Source organism: Propithecus coquereli, unplaced genomic scaffold, assembly GCF_000956105.1.
Source record: "Propithecus coquereli isolate 6110/MARCELLA unplaced genomic scaffold, Pcoq_1.0 Scaffold519, whole genome shotgun sequence".
Taxonomy (NCBI): Eukaryota; Metazoa; Chordata; class Mammalia; order Primates; family Indriidae; genus Propithecus; species Propithecus coquereli.
Window position 1 is genome coordinate 761688 of NW_012151052.1, and position 23440 is coordinate 785127.

Consider the following 23440-nt stretch of genomic DNA (forward strand, 5'->3'; position numbering starts at 1 on the left):
CCCTTTCTTTTTTTAATTTTTATTTTATTTATTTATTTTTGAGACAGTCTCACTCAGTCACCCTGGGATAGAGTGCAGTGGCATCATCATAGCTTACTGCAACCTCAAACTCCTGGGTTTCAGTGATCCTCCTGCCTCAGCCTCCCAAATAGCTAGCACTACAGGTGCACACCATGATGTCCCGCTAATTTTTCTATTTTTAGTGGAGACGGGGTCTCACCCTTGGTCAAGCTGGTCTCGAACTCCTGAGCTCAAGAGATCCTGCCGCCTTGGCCTCCCAGAGTGCTGGGATTACAGGCGTGAGCTACTGCGCCGAGCAATCTCTCCCCTTTACAGATGAGGAAACCGAGGCAGAGAATTTATTTGCTCACTGTCACATGACTAGTGAGTAGCAGAGCAGGTAGTCTTATAATCTGCATGTTTAACCACTAGACCAAAGGCCTCCCTAAAATCCTAGACAGTGTTTGTACCAATGTCTGGATTCTAACAGAGATTAGATTATCTTCAGGACTTCTTTCCCCAGTGTGTCCACATAGAAGGCCAGAATCAATGACATTTGTTCCTTAACTGGTGGACCTTATACCTCCTCTTTCTGTTTTCAAAGCTCTCAAGGGTAGTTAGAGCCCTACCTCTTCTTTCCTATGGGAGGACGAAAGTATTCCAACCCAGACTGGTCTAGGTCTCTAAGGGCCATTTCCCAAAGATTCCCTCTCTGGAGGTAAGCCAGTGAGGGCCTCTCCTACCCTCAGGCAGAGGCACTCAGTGTGTTGGAATGATAAGGATTCCTTTCCAAAGAGGAATGATAAGAGCATTCCAGACCCTGCAGATGGTGACAGGATTCATTTGCAACACAAGGGAATTTCCTCTGAATCTCCACCCTAGCACTCACAGGGCAAACTTTCCCCAAGGGCCTAGAAGGTATTCTCTCACCTAGAAGGATAGTTAGTCACCATGGCTACCTCACAGTGGAGGTCCAGCAAGTGTTAGCCAACTTTAAGAGCTACTACCACAGACCATCAAAAGCATGCCCTGTATGGACTGAAAGACACACACACAGAGCAAAGTTCTAGGCAATTTCCTTACAAAAACCTGCTTTGAAATTTACTCCTTTAAATGGCAGAACACGAAGCACTTTTAACCGATCAGTCTTTTTACTCAACATTTTCATAACCTTGAGGTGAAGGGAGGTGGAGGGAGCAGTTTATTCTAAGGTGTCAGGATGAGGCTCCAGGGTTAGTACTCCCGGGCATGAACTTTCTTTTTCAGACATGACCTTGGGACCTACAGCTTTCTTAGTACTCATACAACTCTACCAGATGTTTTAGGTAGGTTGAGGACACTCAGGTTGAGTTTAAGCCTCTATAGATGACTCAGACAGCAACAAGTTACAATGTCTTTGTTTCTGCTATTCAGTGCCCAGTTAGAGATGGCCAGGGTGGGGAGGGCTTCAGATCATTCTAAGCCTCGTGGGGATTTCTGGCTGGAATTTTTTAATCTCATTACAACCCTGACAAGAGACCAAGACCTTAATCTCCCATGGAGTGACTGGTTAGTCTTGATCTTAAGTCGTATAATTAAATGCCCCCAAGCGTGCAGAATGAATCTTAACGTCAAAACTGTATTATACACAACATAGGGTACCAGAAACCAATTTCCACCTCAAAAGGATAACAAAGCTTCCAGGATGCAAAGAGAACATCCCCTTACACTCTTTTCTACATCCTCAAACAGGCATATTCACAGAGAGAGCAAAACGGAAATCAGCATTTCCTGAACATCTACTGAGTTCTAGTCACGTGCACAGGCGTTAATTTACGTAATTCCCACCATAAGGCAGGTACCGACTGCTAACATTAGATGTCCCTGAGAACCCAGTCTGAGAGATGTGGAACTTGCTCAAGGTGACACACTGCAGCAAGGAGTCAGAACTTGAATCTGAAGCAGTGTCCTTCCCCCAGCCACAGTCGCACCACGGCACACACAGTCGTGCCACAGGGAAATTAATGACCCACAGCCATCCTGTAGCTCTGTGCTATAATTGGAAAGACGGGCTAGTTCTGGTGACTTTTAAGTCCTTCTGTTTTCACCCGAGTGCATGATTAAGGGTGCAAAGCCCCCACGTGAGCGTCCTCCCCCCACCCCAGGCGGGAGGCAGTGCCTGGCCAAGGGCAAGTCGCAGGTGGGATAACGTGCCAGAACTGGATCCGGAGCTTCAGGCCGCAGGCTCTCCCGCAGCGTCACGGGGCAGACGGGAAGGGTGTGGCCACCGGGTGCCCAGTGCGCCGAAAGTGCGGCTTGAGGAGCGTCCAGCGCTGCAAAATAGGGCCTGCGAGGGAGGAACTAGGAATGACCTTGGTCGCAGCCTCTGTAACCCCGCATGACGACCTCCGGGACAAGGCGAGGGCACCCCGCGGTCTCCGCCGTCACCAGCCCGCGCGGCAGGACGGTGCAGGGAGGCCCGCGAGAGGCGAAGGGAGGGGGCTGTCTCGCCCCACGTGGACCGGCTCCGGCCTGCGGGCGTGGCCGGAGGTGTGGACTAGGCCAATGAGCGCCTCCGTTGGGCTCACCCGGCTGAGCACGCAGGGTCGACGGGCTGCGTCATCCCGGGGGCGGGGCTCCAGGGCCAGCTAGAGGCGCGGCGGGTCACGCGGGTTGCGGCGCCGCCTATAAGTAGGGGCCGGCGGCGTGTTCCGCCAGAGCGATGGCTGCCGGCGCGCGCTGCGTGTTTTCTCCCCTCGGTTGCTGAGGCACCTGCGGCTGCTTTCCTGGGTGGGTCGAGAGCACCACAGAGGCATCGCCTGTTCCGCTGCTTCGGGCCGTCTGCTCGCCATCCGCAGGTGCGTGTGTCCGCAGCTCCAGCCCTCCGCCGCCGCCTCGGTCTCATCGTCTCCCGCTCCGCCCTTTCCTCTGGTGAGTGGCGACGCCGCCCTGGAGAGGCTGGCTCTTCTCCCGGGTTCCGGGCGCAGACGCCGCGGTGCGGGAGGCGGCCGGCCGGGCGCGGCGGGCTTCTGGCTTCGCTTCCGCCCCTTCCCTCCCCCACCCCGCCCGCGGGCCTTTTTTGGCGGTCCCCGGGCGCCGCGCGCGGGAACGGCCCTTTTCCGGTTTGCTCACGGACAGCGCGCGCGGGCTGACGGCTCGGGGGTCCGACTGGGAGCTCCGCAGGCGGCGGAGGCCCCGGCGCCACGTGCCTCGCCGCGTCGCGCGTCCTGCGGGGCTAGAGGCTGGGTTGGCGAGCAGAGGGCAGAGCGGAGTGCGCCGCTATTGTCATTTTCTCCTCCTCCCCCAGGATGAACTCTGGTCCTTTCTCTTCTCCGCCATGGAATTCCGCTCCGTGCTTTTAGCCCTCCAGAGCCAAAGAACCCCCAGACAACAGACGCCCATACGCAGCGTATAGCAGTAACTCCCCTGCTCAGTTTCTGTGCCGTAGTTTACAGTATTTAAGTTTATATAATATATATTATTTATTATAGCATTTTTGATACCTCATAGTCGGTTTACACATCTTGAAAGCCGCTCGGTAATTCTCCTCTTAAGTAAAAGAACCACTATGGCATCTACCGTGGCAACGCTGATCGCCAGTACTGTAGCTGCTACTGCCGCTTCTGGTCAGTTGGTGGACCTATGGTTGGTCATCCTAGGCTTTATTATTGCATTTGTCTTGGCATTCTCCGTCGGAGCCAATGATGTAGCAAATTCTTTTGGTACAGCTGTAGGCTCAGGTGTAGTGACCCTGAAGCAAGCGTGTATCCTAGCTAGCGTCTTTGAAACCGTGGGCTCAGTCTTACTGGGGGCCAAAGTGAGCGAAACCATCCGGAAGGGCTTGATTGACGTGGAGATGTACAACTCGACCCAGGGGCTGCTGGTGGCTGGCTCAGTCAGTGCTATGTTTGGTGAGTCCTTTTTATGTATTGTCCCCTTAGTGGTGGGTGAGCAAATTTGTATCATGGGTGGTACCATTTTTGTGCTGAACCTTTCAGATTATTGCCTTCAGAATGCATTGCTTACATAATGGAATTTTTTCTTTTACTTAGTAAAACTTGGTCGTTTCAGGTTCTGCTGTGTGGCAGCTAGTGGCTTCGTTTTTGAAGCTCCCCATTTCTGGGACCCATTGTATTGTTGGCGCAACCATTGGTTTCTCCCTAGTGGCGAAGGGACAGGAGGGTGTCAAGTGGTCTGAACTGATAAAAATTGGTATGTTTGATTCTGAATGGCTTTTTCATTTTTATTTTTGTCATATGTTACCATGGCATTGTGTTTGGGAGTTTATGGTATAAGGTGGGGGGACGGACTTGAGAGTTTCGAAAATAGAATATTAACATTTAAAGTGTTCTTTAGTTTCTGATTTTCCTTACTTAACATTTTTTTCTCAATGTGTTTTATTCCAGTGATGTCTTGGTTTGTGTCTCCATTGCTTTCTGGAATTATGTCTGGAATATTATTCTTCCTTGTTCGTGCATTCATCCTCCGTAAGGTAACTCTTCCCCCCATTGTGACCTTTCATTGGTCACACTCAAACCCGATGGCATTCTTGCAAATATGATTGGTGTGTGGTATGTGGCCTTGGAAAGTTCTTAGTTCTGTACACTTCTCATGTTACGGAGTTCTCCGAAAGACACAAGTTTTTAATACCCAAGAGGTATTAAAAAATTTAGTACTGCTGTGTGTCAAGAAATAGAAGAGACTGGAAGTGAAAAAATAAGGAAATTTATTTAGGGTGTTTTTGTGTAGGTGTATGCAGATTATTACTTTCTCTAAACTGCCATTATATTCAGGCCAATTTGAAGTGTATGCTTGGGGTTCAACAAATCACAGTGTTTCCTGTGGCTTTTACTAAGCTGCCAGTGAAATGGGTCTTTTGCAGTGCTGATAATCACAACCAGTTTATAAGCTGCTAGATGAGGATGATCCCTCTCATAGTGACTCTTCTCCAGTTTCTCAGAATAAATAAAAAAACCAGTAAGGTTAGTTTTTGGCCCACCCCCCCCCCCCAAAAAATTTCAGGAGGCCATTTCCTGTCCATGGGAAAATCCCTTTTGAGGGACCAGATAGCATTTCTTTTTCTAAAGCAGTCATGCTGGCTCCAAAATAAACGTAGACAACAAGGGATTATGTTGGCATTGGACTCAGTTACAGTAAGAATAAATGCATTTTTCTCAGAAACAAAGTTGTTGTTTTTCTAAGGTGAATAGCTCCTAACTGTCCATTGTTCTTAAAAATGCCCCTAAACTGTAGAAATCTGAGTGAAGGGAGATAGGTAGCTTAATCCCAAGGGGTAAGAATGTATTCAGACTTGCTCCTTTGGTCTAGTTTTAAGCTTCTCTAGGGAGGGATATGTCTCTTCTCTATGGAAATTCTGTGACTGGTAAAGTGTTTCACTAATCACTATGAACCATAGCCTGTGTCTGGCAGAATATAGCAGTTTAACACTTTCAAAACTTGAAACATCTTTAGCTTGGTATTATTGACTGCGAGCAAACAGATACTTACAGACTGTAAGTTTGGTACTGTTTGATTCAGTAAGCAGGTATGAGCACCTACCTACCTTCCCACTCCCCACAGGTGTAGTGTATAATAGGATACTTTAATTTGAGGCTCACTCGTAGTCATGGATCAGGTTTTTTTAGTGTTCTTATTAGAGCCCTGTATCCTGCTACATACCAGAGAATCAGAAGCATTAATAATATCCCTGTTAAGAATTCCTGCTTTATAAAGGTTTGCACTGGCCCTTTGACAATTATTCGGAAGCAGATCATTCTGATTCTGGAGAGGCTTTGTATGTCTCACCTCAAAACAAACTTGTCTTTTTTCCTGCAGAAGGAATGGTGGTGCTCTGAGGTCTAGAGGGATTTTCAGGTGCCCCCAACCTCTCATTTAAGGAATGCATGCCAGGTATTTTTACCTCCACTCTGTTACTAAGAGCTTCAGTTAGATACATTATTTCTGAAATATGTGTTTCATTTTTTTTTTTTTTTTTGAGACAATATCTTGCTCTGTCTCTGGGCTAGAGTGCAGTGGTGTCATCATAGCTCACTGCAGTCTCAAACTTCTGGGCTTAAGCAATCATCCTGTCTCAGCCTCCCAAGTAGCTGGGACTACAGGGTGTGCCACCATGCCTGGCTAATTTTTTCTATCTTTTTGTAGAGACGGGATCTTGCTCTTGCTCAGGCTGGCCTCAAACTCCTGAGCTCAAGTGATCCTCCTGCCTTAGCCTCCCAGAATGCTAGGATTACAGGTGTGAGCGCTCTGTACCTGGCATTGAACTATGTCTTTCTTACACGAGTGTGGGGATAGGTATAATCAAATGATTGAGAATGATCAGTGAATGAGAAGTGTTTAAAACAATATTGACTGAGGACCTTCTTCACTCTGTCATGTGTGGGTGTGCACGCCCAGACACACACACATACACATTCACTCTTGCATGCCAATCTTTCAGTAACAGATGGGGAATTTTTAGTTGATAGGTATGAATATTTCTGGTTATTGATAGGTTTTAAATTTCAAGAAAGCATGCTTACATTGGTATAACTTTGAGAATCTTGCCTGCTAAAGTATGAATATTTCACCATTCCAACTCCTAAAATTCAATCTTGAAAATTAAGATTAAAGTAGCATTTTTAAAATTTCAACAAAATTGCTGTTTTAAAATTTTCTATTTTTTGAATGTTTTTCCTAACGGTGTGTATAATCTAGTAGAAAAAGGCAGAATGGAGGTGCAGTGCTCCAGTGAAGGGTGATGTCCTTACACAGAAGGAGTGGTCCTCAATACTACTGTTGAGTATCTTTAAATTCTAGTAAAAAAAAAAAAAAAAAATGGGGGTTTTAGTATTCTCCCATTTGTTAGGAATCATGGTGAATATATCTAGGATATCTTCCTTTTCTTTAGACAAAAACTTGCAGGAACATCCAAATGTAAATATAAACTATTCTGGTGAAGATGAGGAGGATCTGAAGACCCCCTTCCCATCCCACATAAGTAGATGATGAGGTATTCACGTTATTTCCAGGTAAAGTTTTAAGCATGGGAGGTGGATCAAACAGTGACAAAAACTATTTCATGAAATCGTTAGTGCTGGTTCCCTCTTGGGAGGGACAGGAAAGGAGGCTGGAGAGGGACTAAAAGGGAGAAACCTTTCTTGTTTTATGTTTTTCCTATACTCTTAGGAACTTTGACTTTTTAAAAAAGAAAAACCATGAGGCTGTAGTTCATAATAAACTATTAGTAGTAGTGTTGGGGTTCATTTACTACCCCATCCGAACTACTTTATGCAGAGAATACTCAGGTTTCCCTCAGGGAATAGTTAATTGGGCCGTACTGGAGAATAAATACATAGGCTGCTACTTCTTACCTCTGATCAGTCAAGTACAGTTGGATTTATATTAAATAGATACCACATTACCAAATAGTTTTTGAAAATCTGTTAAGAGAAGTCCCCATATAATGTCTATAGAACCCTAAAGGGTTTTAATCTTTGGGAGTGTTGGGGTTTTTGGAGAATTTTCTTAAGACTATGGATAGTCTGCAAAAGAAAATCATATACTTCAGGTTCATAACCTTGTTGACTGCCCTCTGGGTATGACCGCTGTTGAGTTATTCAGGGATGTTTAACCCTTCCTAGGTTCTGTAGGGGGGTTTTGTTTTGGCTATTTCACTTCCTGTTAAGCGTTTTTGTAAACAGTGGATGAGGCAATAAAAATATAGAGTGGTATTCAATGAGGGCCCATCTCTGTTGATTCGGAATGGCACCTTTCCTCCACACAGGGGTCTGTGAACTTTCTCTTGTTTCATGGTCTTAAGCCACTACCTCCCTCTCACCAGTGTATTGATTGTTCTTGTCAGAAGCTTTGGAATCACTTGGGTTTTTCCCTCCCTCTCCCTCCGCAAGATTTTCTATTGGAATTGCGATCAAGATAGCATTAAACTTGTAGGCCAAGGTCTTTAAAGTTTAGCCTTCTCAAATATTTATTCAGATCTATGCTACCCTTCTTTAAGTGTTTGACTTGGGTGTTTTCATGTAGAATTAATACACATTCGTTATAGTGGCATCTTCTCATTTTCAGCCACACTGGCCTTCTTGAGGTTCCTTAAACATTTCAAATTTTTGCCTCGGGGCCTTTGTATGTGCTGATGCCGGTGTCTGGAACATTCAGTCCCCCGATAGCCAGAGGGCTCGCTCCTTGTCTTCCCTTAGTTAATACACATGGCTTGTTGGCTTACTATATTCATGTCATGCTCACTCTCGACACCCCCCTCAATTAAAATTTGCCCCTCCTTCCATCACTATCCTCTTACCTCTCTTTTTCTTCACAGCATTTGTCAGTACTTTACATTATTCCATAGTAGAATTTGAGTGTCAGTTCTGTGAGAATAGGAACTTGTCTCATTCCTTTGTATATTTCAGTGTGGAGATTAGTGCTTGGCTTAGTCTGTTGAGTGAGCGGATGACGTTTTGCATGATTGATTTTTATCTTTGCACTTTGGGGAACCATTAATTATGGCATATTTATCAGATGTTTAGATAAGATGGTTGCAGGTATATTCTGCATGTTTTATTTTTAATCTTTGAAAGTGTGAAGTCAGGTAAGCAGTGTTCTAACATCTCACAGTCTGTTTTTTGTTTTTTTGTTCCTTTTTTAGCAGGAAAGGGGAAGAGGGACAGGAATTTCTCTCACGGCCTGTTTCTTGACATCTCTTACAAATGTGTAGTAGAGCACATCCTCAGGCATGTGTTCAGGTTTATATGTGGGCTTCAGGTACTTTAGAATGTGGGCATGGAAGGTGATTATTCAGGATGTTATCAGTCACTGGTATGGGTAGCCTTGTTACAAATAGCAAAAAATAAATAACCTTCAGGTAGAAGATGGAATGAGCCTTCATAGCGAGACTTCATGCATTTCCAGGAGCAAATGCAGGAAAAACCCAGCTGGACTTGGAAACTACCGTGGAGGAACAGTTATTGGCACTGTAATTTTCAAACTGGCCCTGTCACAAGGTTCCGCGGAAATGGTTAACAGCTTTTAAGATATTTCTTCTAATGATGTTTTACAGGCAGATCCAGTTCCTAATGGTTTGCGAGCTTTGCCAGTTTTCTATGCCTGCACAGTTGGAATAAACCTCTTTTCCATCATGTATACTGGAGCACCATGTAAGTACATACTAAAATATTTAAATGTGAATTTAAAGTTGTTTCCAAGACTTGCATTAAATGCCCAATTTACCCTTTTTGCTTTACAGGGCTGAAATCTCCTAGAAGGTGGCTGGCCTGCGCCCATTTCAGAAGGCTGCAGGCTAGTGTATGCTGAGTTAACCTAGATAGTTTTTCAACCAAAGAGACCTGCTCAGATTCTAAATCACTATAGACCTTTCCTCTTTAGTCTTCACAGGAGCCATCGATAATATGATCTTCTCCCTCCCTTTCTCCTGTCTATGCCAAAAATGCTGGAATTGATAACTGCCCTCGACTAATGAGTCATTAGTTACATCTGGTTTTCAATAATCAGTCATTGAGGACTGGTTTGCTGGATATTCTCATTTTTCTCTCCCAAGTGGAGCTCCTTTTATTTCTAAGTACTAAATTTACTGCCCTGAATCTGCTGTTGAATGAGAAGAGTTGGGATGTTTAACACCTGCTGTAAGTGGACTTGGAAGAAGAATTCGTGCAGCTAAGAGGAAAAATAATTTGTGAGAATATAAATGTTGATTACTTTCATGTTTGGGAGTAAGGCAAGGCATGGATTAAATTATGGTGCTACATGTTCAATTTAGCAAGTAAAGAAGATTGATAACTTGTAACTTGTCAGGCAGGACATACAGTTTTGGTATCTAGGCTCATTTAGCTTGATGGGCTGTGACTACATAGTCAGTGGCTTTTACTCTTTTGATCCTCTGGAAGAACTACAGGCCATACATCATCAGGAAAGAAACAGACAACTTTATGAGAATATTGTTCTTACTTAGGGGATACGGAACTCTTATCATGTGGTGCAGGTGAAGAGAAGTTTGTATGTCAGATTATCTTTCTGTTGTACATTGAATTCTTAATGCTAAACTGTCTCTTATGAGGCTCTAAGCAGTCATGGTTTATGTGGAGCAGCAAAGCTCAAAAGTAAAATTAGAGAAATTTCAATCATTTTGAAAACGGGAACTTCGGTAATTTTGTTCTTTATGGCTCATTTACAAGAAAAATCTTCTTTCCCCTTTTGACTTACAATTCAGAGAAATTTTGATAGAGATAAATTTTGTGTATATTTTCGTGTGACTACATGATCAAAATGGAAAACAAATTAAAATGAAAAGACTTACTGTCACCAAAGGATTTTAGTTTTGGAGGGACCTCAATTTATATCTCATTTTTAAAGACTCATCATTTTGGAGTGTAATAGAATTTCCATTTTACAATTACAGATGGTTCCCTGACTTAATAATGATCTGACTTAACGATCTATTGACTTTATAATGGGCTTGTAAGTAGTAACCCCATTGTAACCCATTGTAAGTCGAGGAGCATTTGTAATTTAATACGTAAAAAGCAAATAAAGCAAAACAAGCAGAAATAACTAAGCTATTCTTGGATCAACTACACATCATTATAACATGTTTTAGACTTAAATTGGGTTGTACAGTGCTTTGCTTCTGTCTTTAGTGTGGGCTAATAGTTTGCAGCCTATTGGTATGTGACAAGTAGGTAATGACTGATATTACTGATCCCTAAGCCATATGAAAGGTGTTAGTAGGCAAGTCTCTTAAGACAGCTTTTTAATGCAATTACCAGTAAGCTTTTCCTTTTGTGAAAGACAAAACTTTTTAAACTATTATCTTTTGATAGATAGTATTCCTGTTTTCTATATCTTAGTTTGATAATGCTTTCAAAGAGATGACCTTGTTAAAGGATTTTACTAAAGGCTAGTACAATGGATGTTGCCCCCTTTCCACAGAATTCTATCAACATGACAAATGTGACTACTGAGACACTTTGCTTTTTTAACGTTAAAATCTGAACCAATATTATATATGGCAGTTATGATCAGGAGCTGGGGAGTGGAATGCTTCTGTTTTTTTCATAGTTATAGTCATAGGTCCTCAGAGTATAGTGATTCTTACTGTCCTTTAAAGTGAAGAAAGGAAAAAAAAGCTACTATGTCAAAAAACTTAGGACACTTGAGTCTAGCAGGTACTTAAGTGGACCAGGCTGGTGTGGGTTTAAGATGATTACTGGATCTTTCTCCCAAGTTTGTGTAGCCACTAGCGCAGTAAACCCTGTGGAAACAAAGCTGACAGTGCCTATCAAGGGTGATGGGCTGGCTTGGGGCACCCTTCAGTCCCTGAGGAGGGTTTACACAGTATTGCAGGGGGCTGTTGCCCTGGGGTTTTCAAGATGCACCATTTTATCTCCTAGTGCTGGGCTTTGACAAACTTCCTCTGTGGGGTACCATCCTCATCTCGGTGGGATGTGCAGTTTTCTGTGCGCTTATCGTCTGGTTCTTTGTATGTCCCAGGATGAAGAGAAAAATTGAACGTAAGTAATAACTTGTATAAGAAGTTTACTAATGTGCTTATTTGTTTTTTGTTTGGCCACCTGTAAAAATCCACTATTTGAATAGATTGGCAAAGTAAGAGATTTTAAATGGAAATGTGAGGGTACAGGTTTGTTCAGACTGTCCTAAACAGATTTAAAATGACCTACAACACAGTCATAAAGAATATTTGACCTACGCTGTAGAACAAGCTGGGCATTTAATTTGTTTTTTTAATGTACCTTGGTCAGTTGCCAGTGGTATGATAGAGGAATCGTTGTGTATGTTAATCGGGAAGTATAAGGATACCTTAATGAAAAATAAGAAATAGGTACACAATATTTTCCAACCTTTGCCCCCAACTATTTGCATGTATTTCAGTTTCTGAGAAGCAAAGCAGAGTCTAATGTGCATGTGCTAGAATACATGTACACATTGCGTATTACAGTTACACGTTGTATTTGTGCTAGAGTTATAGCACAAATTCCAGAAGTAGATATTTTGAAATGTCATGTGAAGAAATTGTTTAGGCCATTACAGCACATTGTCGTAGTATAATTAAATACCAAGTAAATTTTGGTCAGTTTTATCTATGCAAATGCTAGATTAGCAAGTCAGTTTCTTTAGAAGCTGAGGGATGCACAGACTGCAGTGGCATTAGGAAGAATGCTGCGTCACTGCAGCTGAACTGAGGAGCCTGCTAGAGGTTCTCCGCTAGTCTGGCTGTGCTGAGTGCATGGTGGGAATGAGGTTTTCAGGACTGTCTGACCTCATTTTCCCCTCAGTCTAGGAGATGAGACAAGTCTTCCTTTAATGCTAGTGTGTAGTTTGACTGAGGTGCCTGAATGGGTAGGTCAGCATACTGAACACTGGTGTCATGGCAGAAGATACTGGTCTGTTCATGGGATTTGGAACCTTTAGGCATATCTCTGTTTTCTAGAGGTGGGAATTAAAGTTGTCACCTTTAGTTGCTTGCATTGAGCTGTGTCACTTTGCTTGAACTCTTGTACTGAAATTTGGAAGATTCTTTTTTTTAAAAGAACATAAATTAGATGCAGACCAGATTTACAGTCTGTCAGCCCCATGCTTGAATTACCTTCTACTACAGAATGGGTCAGCAGAGAGCCAAGAAGGGTTCTTATGTTTGTAAAAAATAAAAACAAGAACCTCCAACAGAAGCCTGCAAAACCTAAAATATTTACTGTCTGGCCCTTTACAGAAAGTTTGGGACCCCCGATACGGGTGTTCTGCATTGCTGGTTTGTTCCCAAGTGAAAGATGACTTGGCAGATAATAAAGCAGGCAGGAAAAATATCCTGAATTTTAACTTAAGTTGACATACATTCTTATTTTGAGTGGATTTTTTAGGGTGGGAGAAAAAAGATGTGCAATAAGGTAGTATGGTCAAAGCCAAACCAAAGACCCTTTTTTTCTAGGAGAAATAAAGTCTAGTCCTTCTGAAAGCCCCTTAATGGAAAAAAAGAATAGCTTGAAAGAAGACCATGAAGAAACAAAGTTGTCTCTTGGTGATAGTGAAAATGGGAATCCAGTTTCTGAGGTAGGGTCCGCCACTGTGCCCCTCCGGGCAGTGGTGGAGGAGAGAACAGTCTCATTTAAACTTGGAGACCTGGAGGAAGCTCCAGAACGAGAGAGGCTTCCCAGCATGGACCTGAAGGAAGAAACCAGCATAGACAGCACCATGAATGGTGAGCTGGAATTCTAATTTCATTTTGTTATCTGTAGTGGCGAGAAAGCTTACTGTTTTGGACTTGATGCGCTTTGTATTGAATGTTACCTTTTTTGTCTTGGCTAGGTGCAGTGGAGTTGCCTAATGGGAACCTTGTCCAGTTCAATCAAGCTGTCAGCAACCAGATAAACTCAAGTGGCCACTATCAGTATCACACTGTGCATAAAGATTCTGGCTTGTACAAAGAGCTGCTCCATAAATTACATCTTGCCAAGGTGGGAGACTGCATGGGAGACTCTGGTGACAAACCCTTGAGGCGCAATAATAGCTATACTTCCTATACCATGGCTATATGTGGCATGCCTCTGGATTCATTCCGTGCCAAAGAAGGTGAACAGAAGGGTGAAGAAATGGAGAAGCTAACATGGCCTAATGCAGACTCCAAGAAGCGAATTCGAATGGACAGTTACACCAGTTACTGCAATGCCGTATCTGACCTTCACTCGGCATCCGAGATGGACATGAGTGTGAAGGCAGAGATGGGTCTGGGTGACAGAAAAGGAAGTAGTGGTTCTCTAGAAGAATGGTATGACCAGGATAAGCCTGAAGTCTCTCTCCTCTTCCAGTTCCTGCAGATCCTTACAGCCTGCTTTGGGTCATTTGCCCATGGTGGCAATGACGTCAGGTTAGTCAACTGAATCTTAGCATTGCTGACTCTATTTTTAAACCATCTTATCCTTTTTATAAGCCTGTGCTTGTTAATTGGTATTCATACCACCATGGGATGCTGAATAATCTAGATAGGGTGAGTGAGGTAATAGCAGTTATTGACTTAGTGAGATGGTAAGATTTTATTCTTTAGACCAGTGGTCTCCAACCTTTTTGGCACCAGGGACCAGTTTCATGGGTGACAGTTTTTCCATGGGCCTGGAGGGTGGAGTGTCATGGGTTGGGGGAGGGTGTCGCGGAGCTCGGGCAGTGATTCGTGGCCCGTTTCCTAACAGGTTGCAGCCTGTGGATTGGGGACTGCAGCTTCAGAGGAATTACAGAGTGTTTTTAACTTTATTTGTGTATATAATAAAGGCAAACACATAGGTCTTTCACGGAGAAGCCTTTTGTCTATCGAGATGGGATCCAGTTCTTGGATAGTAAATTTGATATAAGATGAAAAACTTCACTGCCCTAGAATGACTCTGTAGATCATTAGTCTTAGTTCAGTGGTTTGTAAACTGTTTATTGGAACCTGGGAGTTGGTTTAAGCTCCTTGTAGGAAGAAAGAGGCACTACATGTGTGGGACTCCCTCCATCAGAGCTGCATTCATTCTTTTCTGTTAACGGATCTTGGGGTCCCATTTATTTCCTTTGAAAGAAAGGCTTGTTTGCTAAATGAGCTTGAAAGCTGTGCTTTGGACAACTTGGTAAGTCATTCAGCAGCTCGGATCTTGCCAAGATCTAGTTCTGCCAGAAAAATCACTTTTACCCTCTTTTTTCTTCCAGCAATGCCATCGGTCCTCTGGTTGCTTTGTACTTGGTTTATGACACGGGAGATGTTTCTTCAAAAGCAGCGACACCCATATGGCTTTTACTCTATGGCGGCGTTGGTATCTGTATTGGCCTGTGGGTTTGGGGAAGGAGAGTTATCCAGACCATGGGGAAGGATCTGACACCAATCACACCCTCTAGGTAAGTAGGTAAAGCAGGTCTTAGGGAGGTGAGTGCTCATTTTCTTTAGAGATGTAATACTGTAGAATGCTAGCACACGAATCTCTCCAGTTAAAGTAACCAAATTTGTATAAGTCCCTGATGTTGGTGTGAACTTCTTAGATTTTACTTACTGTCTGGCCCTTAAACGTTTTAGTCAAATGTTTTATTCACTAAATTCTTCAAAATAAAAGTGCATACTTTATTTAATAATGGACTTCCAGAAGAATGCAGAACTTTAAACCTTAGAATAAGGAAAAGGGGCATCCCATGGCCTGATTTAAAGTTGATTTCAGGAGTTACAGCAAATAAAGATGTCAGTGGAGGTTTTGTCACTGAGTAGAACAAAGCAGAATTGTATTAACTTGAGGTAGTGTTAGCTTATCAAAAATATAAATTCTTGACAGTAATCTTATAAATTTATGTCTATAGTGGCTTCAGTATTGAACTGGCATCTGCCCTCACTGTGGTAATTGCATCAAATATTGGCCTGCCCATCAGTACAACACACTGTAAAGTAAGTGTAATATAAATGTCATGTGTCTTTCAAGTGGTACTAATAATATGTAGGATTTTTAATTTTACTTTGATAACTTGATTTAGAAGTTCCATGCAATCGGAGTCTTGAATTTACAAATTTAGGACAAGTGACAAGAGTAAAGGCTTGTGTTATACAATTTCTTCTATTTAAGCAGATAAGTGTATATTCTCTCCAAATAATGGAAAAGTTCTTTTATATAGAGCTAGCTACGATTTCTGGCTATGAACCTCTTCCTTTGTTACTTAATCCTCCCTCATTGCAGTAGCTTTATAAATTTTTTTATCTCAGGTATTTCTATTTAGCACTGTTATATTCTTTTTAGTTTGGGTGTGTGTGCCAATAAACTGGCCAGCTGCTTAATTCTGAGCAGGTGGGTTTTTGCTACCATTGTGGTGACCGAAGGCCTGGTTTTAACAAGTCTGTGAGGCTCGTTGGACTGTTGGAAGGGCCATATATTTACAGAAAGCAGGGCCTCTCAGGATTGAAGTACTGAGAAATTTATTGGATCTTAAGGTGCTTAATGACCGTTTGATAATTACAGGATAAAGATGACACTGGCTTCCTTAAGAGAATTTAAACTTGCCCATCATGGAGATTGCCCAGTCATCCTTTTTCTACCAGGATGTCTCCTGGAATCATCTTATTGGGTTTAATATCAGTCCCCCTGTAAATAATCTTTGGAAAACCCAAAGCTTAATTTATTACTAAAAGCAGTACATGTTCATTAAATTCTGGTAGCTCAGAAAAGGAGAAGGAAGTGTTCTTCTTGTATCATATTTTACCACAGGTAGCACGGATTTAATGATTGGATTTTTATATTGCCTTCATCTTCCCACGAGTAATCTTAACCTGTCGTAAACCAGCTTTCATGGAATTGGTCTCATCCAATTGGGGTTCCTTGCCTAAATAATCTCTGGTGTCTATTTGCCAAAATACCTTCAGCACTTCAGTAACCAGTTGCCTTGGTCTGTTTCTCTCCTAGGTGGGCTCTGTTGTATCTGTTGGCTGGCTCCGATCCAAGAAGGCTGTTGACTGGCGACTCTTCCGCAACATTTTTATGGCCTGGTTTGTCACAGTCCCCATTTCTGGCGTTATCAGTGCTGCCATCATGGCAGTCTTCAAATACGTTATCCTCAGAATGTGAAGCTGTTCAAGATTAAAATTCGCATCAATGTTTCGGACCACCTTACACATTCCTGCTCCCTTGAAGAATGACTACAGTGTTACCGAAGACTGACAAGAGTCTTTAAAGTTGAGGAGCTAGGGGAGGGGAAGTATTACTTGTGCTGTAATTGCTTTTGTGCTAAATATGACTTGTCTCAAAATTAGCTGTGTAAAAGAGCCAGCATTTCCACTGGTTCCTGCTGAGGTCCCCTTTCCTTCTGGGCTGTGAATTCCTGTACATACTTCTCTACTTTTTGTATCAGGCTTCAATTCCATTATGTTTTAATGTTGTCTCTGAAGATAACTTGTGACTTTTTTTTTTTTAAAACAACCATGCAGAGCCATTTGACAGAGTGTGCTTTGCTTTGTTGGTTTCACCAGCTTCTGCCCTAACATGCACAGGGATTTAACAACAAAAAAATGTAAAGCTTCCCTTGTAGTCTCTTATATAATAGAGTCATTGGTACTCTGTCCTCCTGTCTATAGTGGCAGGTTCTATTGGCATATATGGGAACTTCTTAGAGGGATGAGGTTCTTTGAACACAGTGAAGATTTTAGTAGTAACTTCTTTGCAAGTGATTCATTGACAGATATTGCTAAGAAGAAGTAAGAAGAAAAGGCCTTTTGGCAATCTTGGTTCACTCTTTAAGATTTCTGACAGTGTGGGATGGATGAATGAAGTGGAATTTGAACTTTGCAAGTTAAATGGACAGCCTTCCATGTTCATCTGTCTACCTCTTAACTGAATAAAAAAGCCTACACTTTTTAGAAAATTTGTTCTCTTGGTTTTTGTTCACATTCAAATCATTTCGGCTCCTGATCAGTTAGCTTTGTGTCATTCTTAGGAGAATATGAATAACTTAACAAGTAAAAGCTACTATCCAACTTAAATTTCCCCGCCCCTCCCTGTTCCTTGTGACCCCAGAATGTGTATGACTTTACTCCATAGGGACTATCGTAGCAATTTGGCATTATCCCTTTCAATAGCATAGCCTAGACATCTTCATGTTGGTATACACAGACCTACTCGTGGTTTTTAAGAGCCAAAGTTTTCCTGTTTGAATGAACTGTTCTATTTTACTATAGCTTTCATGAACATTGTTTCCAGCTTTGATATTACAGTTGACCCTTGAAGAACACAGGCGTTAGGCATGCTGACCGCCCCCCCACGTGCAATTGAAAAGCCACATATAACTCCCCAAAACTTAACTGGTAGCCTACTGTTGGGCAGAAGCCTTACCAATACCATAAATCGTCGATTAGCTCATGTTTTGTATATGTACCATATGCTATATTCTTAAATAACCTAAGGCAGAGAAAAGAAAATGGTAAGAAAATTATAAGGGAAAATATATTTACTATTATTAAGTGGAAGTGAATCATCGTAAAGGCCTCCATCATTGTCTTCACATTGAATAGGCGAAGGAGGAAGAGGAAGGGTTGGTCTTGCTGTCTTGAGGGTGGCAGAGGCGGAAGAAAATCTTCATTATGGACTTGCACAATTCAAATCCGTGTTCAAGGGTCAACTGTACAAGGAAAGCAAAAATGAGTGTGGGGCGTGTGTGTGTGTGTAGCTAAGCTTCATTTAAAAATTCTCAGTGTTGGGTGGTTCTGCCCTGACCCATTATCTCTTTTGCCCTTGATCAGAACAGTTAATGAAAAGAGCATTTCTTGACAAACTAGGTTGAAGGTTCCTATCCTGAGTGTGGGAGGAGTTTAGAGAGTATTTTTACTAGAAACCAGCATTGAGACTAACAGGATAAGGAAGTGCCTAATCTGGCTTGCGCCTGAGAGGTTCTATGCCACTGGAGCCCACTGTCAATTAGTGATCTCATTGAAGAGTTCTTCATAGATGTTTGCCATTTAATGTCAGGCCCTGTACTAAGCTTTTTATTTACATTTATTCCTCATGACCTTTTGTGGTAGACCTTATTTTGATTTTATAGATGATGAAGCAGGCTTGGAGAACTTCTGTTCTTGCCCAGTGTTATAAGTTAGCAGAGATGGACATTAGTTGTAGCTTTTGGGGCTGGCTGGAACTAGCTTTGACTTTTTGAGGGAAGGAGGTGGTGGTCTCCTCCGAGTTCTGGTACTGGCTGCCCCTCGTGCTGTGTGACCTCATGCAAGCCCAGACCCTTCTAGAGCTTCGTGATTAAGCGGAGAACAGTATCCTCCCCAACAATTTCTCTTGGCTCAGGAGAGGACAGCTTAGAAAATACTTAGACCAGGGATGTGTTTCTCTAGGAAGATCAGCTAGACCTTGGGAAGAGGAGCCCCTAGAGCTAGGAAGTGACCAGAGAGGAGTTTGTGTTTCTACCTCTAGTCATGTGTGCCATGGGGTGGGGCCCCAAGTTGGTGAGAAACCTGGCTTTTTTTTTTTTTTGGCAGAGATGTTTCTTTCTTCCTTTCTTTCCTTTTTCTCTCTTTCCTTTCCTTTCCCTCCTCCCTTCCTTCCTTCCTTGGGTCTTGCTCTGTCGCCCAGGCTGGAGTGCAGTGGCGCAATCATAGCTCACTGAGCATTGAACTCCTGGGTTCAACTGATCCTCCATCTCAGCTTCTCAAGTAGCTAGGACTATGGGCGCATGCTACCACTCCTGGCTGATTTTTTTTTTTTTATTTTTTGTAGAGATGGGGTCTTGCTATGTTGCCCAGGCTGATCTCAAACTCTTGGCCTTGAGCCATCCTCCTGCCTCGGTCTTCCAAAATGCTGAGATTACTGATGTGAGCCACTGCTACTGCTGATGTTGCCTTTTCTTTGTTTTTTTAATTTTTTTCTTTTTTAATTTTTTAGAAAAAGAGTCTCACTCTGTTGCCCAGGCTAGAGTGCTGTGGCCCAATCATAGCTCACTGTAACTTTGAATCCCTAGGCTCAAGCAATCCTTCTGTCTCAGTCTCCCGAGTAGCTGGTGCCGTGGGTGCATGCCACCACGCCTGCCTAATTTTTTTACTTTCTGTAGAGACAGGCTCTCACTATGTTGCCCAGCCTGGTTTCAAACTCCTAGCCTCAAGCAATCCTCCCTCCTTGGCCTCACAAAGTGCTGGGATTACAGGTGTGAGCCACTAGGCCCACCTGATGTTGCCCTTTTTTAACCAAAAAAAGTTTGTTTTGGTTTTTTTTTTTTAAAATCAAGGTTGTGTGTGCATATTAAAGAGTCAGGGGGTTCAGCAAGGCTTGCAAAACAAACACTGAGGTCTCCTGCCACCAATTCCCTTTCCTGAGGAAACCACTTTCAATTCTTTTGGCTTCTGTATGTCTAATACGCTTGTATTACTATTCTCTTTTCAATTTTGGATGAATGTGGATGACACTTGTGGGACTGTGGGGCCTTTGTCTTGGGCAGGGTTCTCAACCGGGGGTGACTTTTGCTGTTCCTAGTCCCCATCCCTGTCCCTCCCCCATCTCATATATGACAGTATCTGGAGACAATTTTGGTTGTCACAATTGAGAGATGCTGCTATAAATATCCTGCAGTGCATGGGGCAGCCCCCACAACAAAGAACTATCTGGGCTAGAATGTCAGTGGTGCTGAGGTTGAGAAACCTTCATATAGAGTGTTCTGATTGAGCTGTTTCCTTGGGGGAACTCAAGAGATGACTTAGAGGGATAAAAGCCTGACTGCTTAAAGTTGTGGGGCTCAGTGGGGAAGGCAGCCACCATGTATTTTAACCTCCTTATTTTAACACAGGCAGTCCTTCCTTTGCGTGGCTCCAGTAGGCACGGATTTCAGTTACCTCAGTTTAGGTAAATAATACCAGTCCCCTGACAACACAGTTCACATTTCAGTTATCATGGTTTAGTAACTGAGTAATCGCATGAAGTACAAACTTTAAAGAGCTAGCTCTTTAGTCCACATATCACATTTAGAAAATAACAGAAGCATATTACTATCAGGACTCTATCACGTCACTCTTTTCAAAGTCTGTTGGTGATTGGTTATTTTGCGTCTGTTACTCAGTTCACTCACAGATGAGAAAGCCTGTGGTTGGGTTGCCCTTTACCTCCCAGCAGTAGAGATGCTATAGGCTAACTCTTAGCACTGCTGTTGCATTATGCTCCAGAGTCTCTTGGGGGCTCGAACGAAAATGCAAATTTGCTTTTTATCATTAAACACAACTTTCCTTAATCCAGCCAATGGACAAAGAGGTTATATATGATTTTTAAAGCTTATTGTCTTAGATGGACTTTGGATAGGCTTTTGATGCTGTATCCAGAGATCTTGCAATTTCTTTAACTGAGGTTTGCAAGAAATTGAAAGCATCATGGAAGAAATTAACGGTAATTTTCAATGTGACAGAAACTACATTGCAAATAACTTTGCAGAATCCAAATTGTACACAAATTGAGGTATATCTGACCATCGGAAGGTTGACTAGGCTACTGTGTGAGAGATTCTAGGATAGGCAGACAGAGGAACATAGCGAAGGTAAACCTGCCAATAAAAGTGAGGAAAGGGACTGTGATGAAGGGAATGCAGATAACCCAGAGGAAGTGATGCCGGCAAAAACTTCCCACCGGGAGACCTCTTGGAGATTTTTCATGGCACTGAAAGCCTAAAGGATAAAATATTGAAAGCCGATCCAAATACACTTAGTCTCAACATTTCTAATGTTTTAAATAATAGTATACTAAATAGTTTTACTATTTTTTATTTCCCCATGCATTTTTAACAGTTTTTAATGTTTTAACAAAGATTTTTAAAGTCCACAAGGTAACCATAATTTTTCCTGTTGATTATTAGATCCCTTTGCATGGCTTCAGCTTGCATGGTCATTTTTATGGGTCCACACCAACATACAGAGTGAGGACTGCCAGTATATTACTTGCCTGCTATTTCCCAATCCATGGACCCTTTCCTGGACGCTTTCTACTGTAAACTTCCAGCCCAGTCGATGTGGAAGACAGATGCCTGACATTGCAACGTGGAGAAAAGAGTCCTGGGGCTTCACTGGTGTTGCTTTAAGAAAAATTTCATTATGGAAATGTTCAAAATATCGGTGAAAGTAGAGGAGTACACAAACCCTGTGTATACTTTGTACCCATCATCCAGCTCTAAGAACAAGCAACTTTCTGCTATTCTTGTTTCATCTATTTCTTCCTTCTCACACACTCAAAATTTTTTTTGCTCTGGAGTATTTTGAAGCAAATCCCAGACATCTCACCTGTAAAATACTTGAGGATATGTCTAAAAGATACAGTGTTTTTAAAAACGTTACCCCACTACAAAAAATGTCACATCCAATACAATTAATTTTTTTTTTTTTTAATAGGGCCGACGTCTTGCTATGTTGCTCAGGCTGCTCTCGAGCTCCTAGGGATCCTTCTGCCTTTGCCTCCCAAAGTGCTAGGATTACAGACATGAGCCACCTCGCCTGGCCGGTCCAATACAATTAATAATAATTCTTTAATATCTTCTAATACCCCATCTTCCCAAACTGCTTCTTAGACTTTTCAGTCTTTCTGATTTTAAGTCCCTCCTTCATTTCTCTTCCAAGGGACCTGAGGCTCCAATTTCTGAGCCTTGTAGGGGCCAGCTTAGCTTCAGCTCTCTTGGGTCTGCCAAGTCTTCCATAATTTTGAGGTTTTGTCTCCTCACCTGTTCACTATGTCTCTACAATATTCCCTTACTGCCATCTTGATGGTGTTTCAGAGGGAGCGATGGTAAATATTTCAATATGTCTTTACTTGGGAATTCTTGACTAGTGGATATTTTAGTATTATTTTTGAAAAGCAAAAAATGTACTGGAATGTTTACATTGAAGAGTGTTTTTGAACAATTAGGTGTAGAAAGTGGAGAATAAAAAAACCTTGCTTGCTTTCTCCTTTGAAACCACTGTCAATAATTTGCATATCTTCCTAGGCATTTTGCGTATGCATGTATGTATGTATGCATACACGTGCTTGCAGAATCTCTTCCTGAGAGATGAAGCTGTTTATTTCTTAGAGTAAAGCCCCCTTGCTATCTAGAAATTAAATGGTTTTATTCACACAATAAGTACCAATGTTGAGACATCTGGTTAACCTACTGTAGTAGCTGAGAACTAGATACATATTACACAATCATGCACGTGTTTGCTTGTAAGTTGCTATGAGCATTGCAAGCTAGGGCTAAACTTTAGCCCAAGCTGGTGCTTTCAACAATTCATTTCCTGATTGGCAGAAAATAAAAGGATTTGTTCTTACTCCATACCTCACTCTTTCACCTTCAGGCAATATAAAGCTGCTTTTAAAGACCGAAGGTACACAGTTAAGACTTGCTCATTAAAGCTGGGTTTTGGTGTTCCCTATAAAATCTAATGGTATGGGGATGCCTGGTCTATTAAAACCCGTTCTCCACTGTAATATTTGTGCAGAGTATAAGATATAAGGCAAATATCTTGCTTGCCAATGGTTTTCTTTTAGCTCACACCAAAGTCTTGTTTAGTGCTCCAAATTTTGGTGAGAATACTAAACTCATACCCCATGGTGTGAAAGTTGTTTCTCTTTTTAACACTGTTCTCTGCCTTTATCTTCACCTCTACTTGAGAGAGATCTAAATTCTTTAACCTTCCATTGTTTCGCCTGAGACACAATGAGGCTCTGTATTTGAAAAGCAGAGAAGGGTCAAGATGGCTGGAGATTGTGAGGTGTTCGTACCAAATTTACTTTTGTGACAACCGGAGACTTTTGAGACTTTATTAACAGATCTTTAAAATAACTGCTAAAAACATTAGAACTGCTCATTGGCAGTAGTACTTGCCTTTCTAATGATCAAGATTTTGTGTAAACCCCTTTTGTTATATTTGGAGATGTTGCTGGGTTCCTTAGTCTCTTCTGAACGTACAGCGATGCAGTGA

The 23440-nt window shown here is 42.3% G+C and overlaps 1 protein-coding gene across 2 annotated transcripts; it reads left to right on the plus strand.

Annotated features, from left to right (window-relative positions):
* The first annotated feature begins 2720 nt into the window (after window positions 1-2720).
* Window positions 2721-17379, plus strand: SLC20A1 (solute carrier family 20 (phosphate transporter), member 1). Of its 2 annotated transcripts, none has more exons than XM_012656776.1 (11): window positions 2721-2910; window positions 3287-3890; window positions 4051-4191; window positions 4386-4471; window positions 9050-9146; window positions 11397-11516; window positions 12950-13219; window positions 13327-13885; window positions 14698-14883; window positions 15334-15418; window positions 16425-17379. In XM_012656776.1, exons 2-11 carry the CDS (start codon window positions 3548-3550, stop codon window positions 16584-16586), a joined length of 2049 nt encoding a protein of 682 aa, XP_012512230.1. In that variant the 5' UTR covers window positions 2721-2910; window positions 3287-3547; the 3' UTR covers window positions 16587-17379. The 2 variants fall into 2 exon arrangements, with proteins under 2 accessions (XP_012512230.1, XP_012512231.1); XM_012656777.1 differs by having other exon boundaries at window positions 2721-2837.
* The last annotated feature ends 6061 nt before the right edge of the window (window positions 17380-23440 follow it).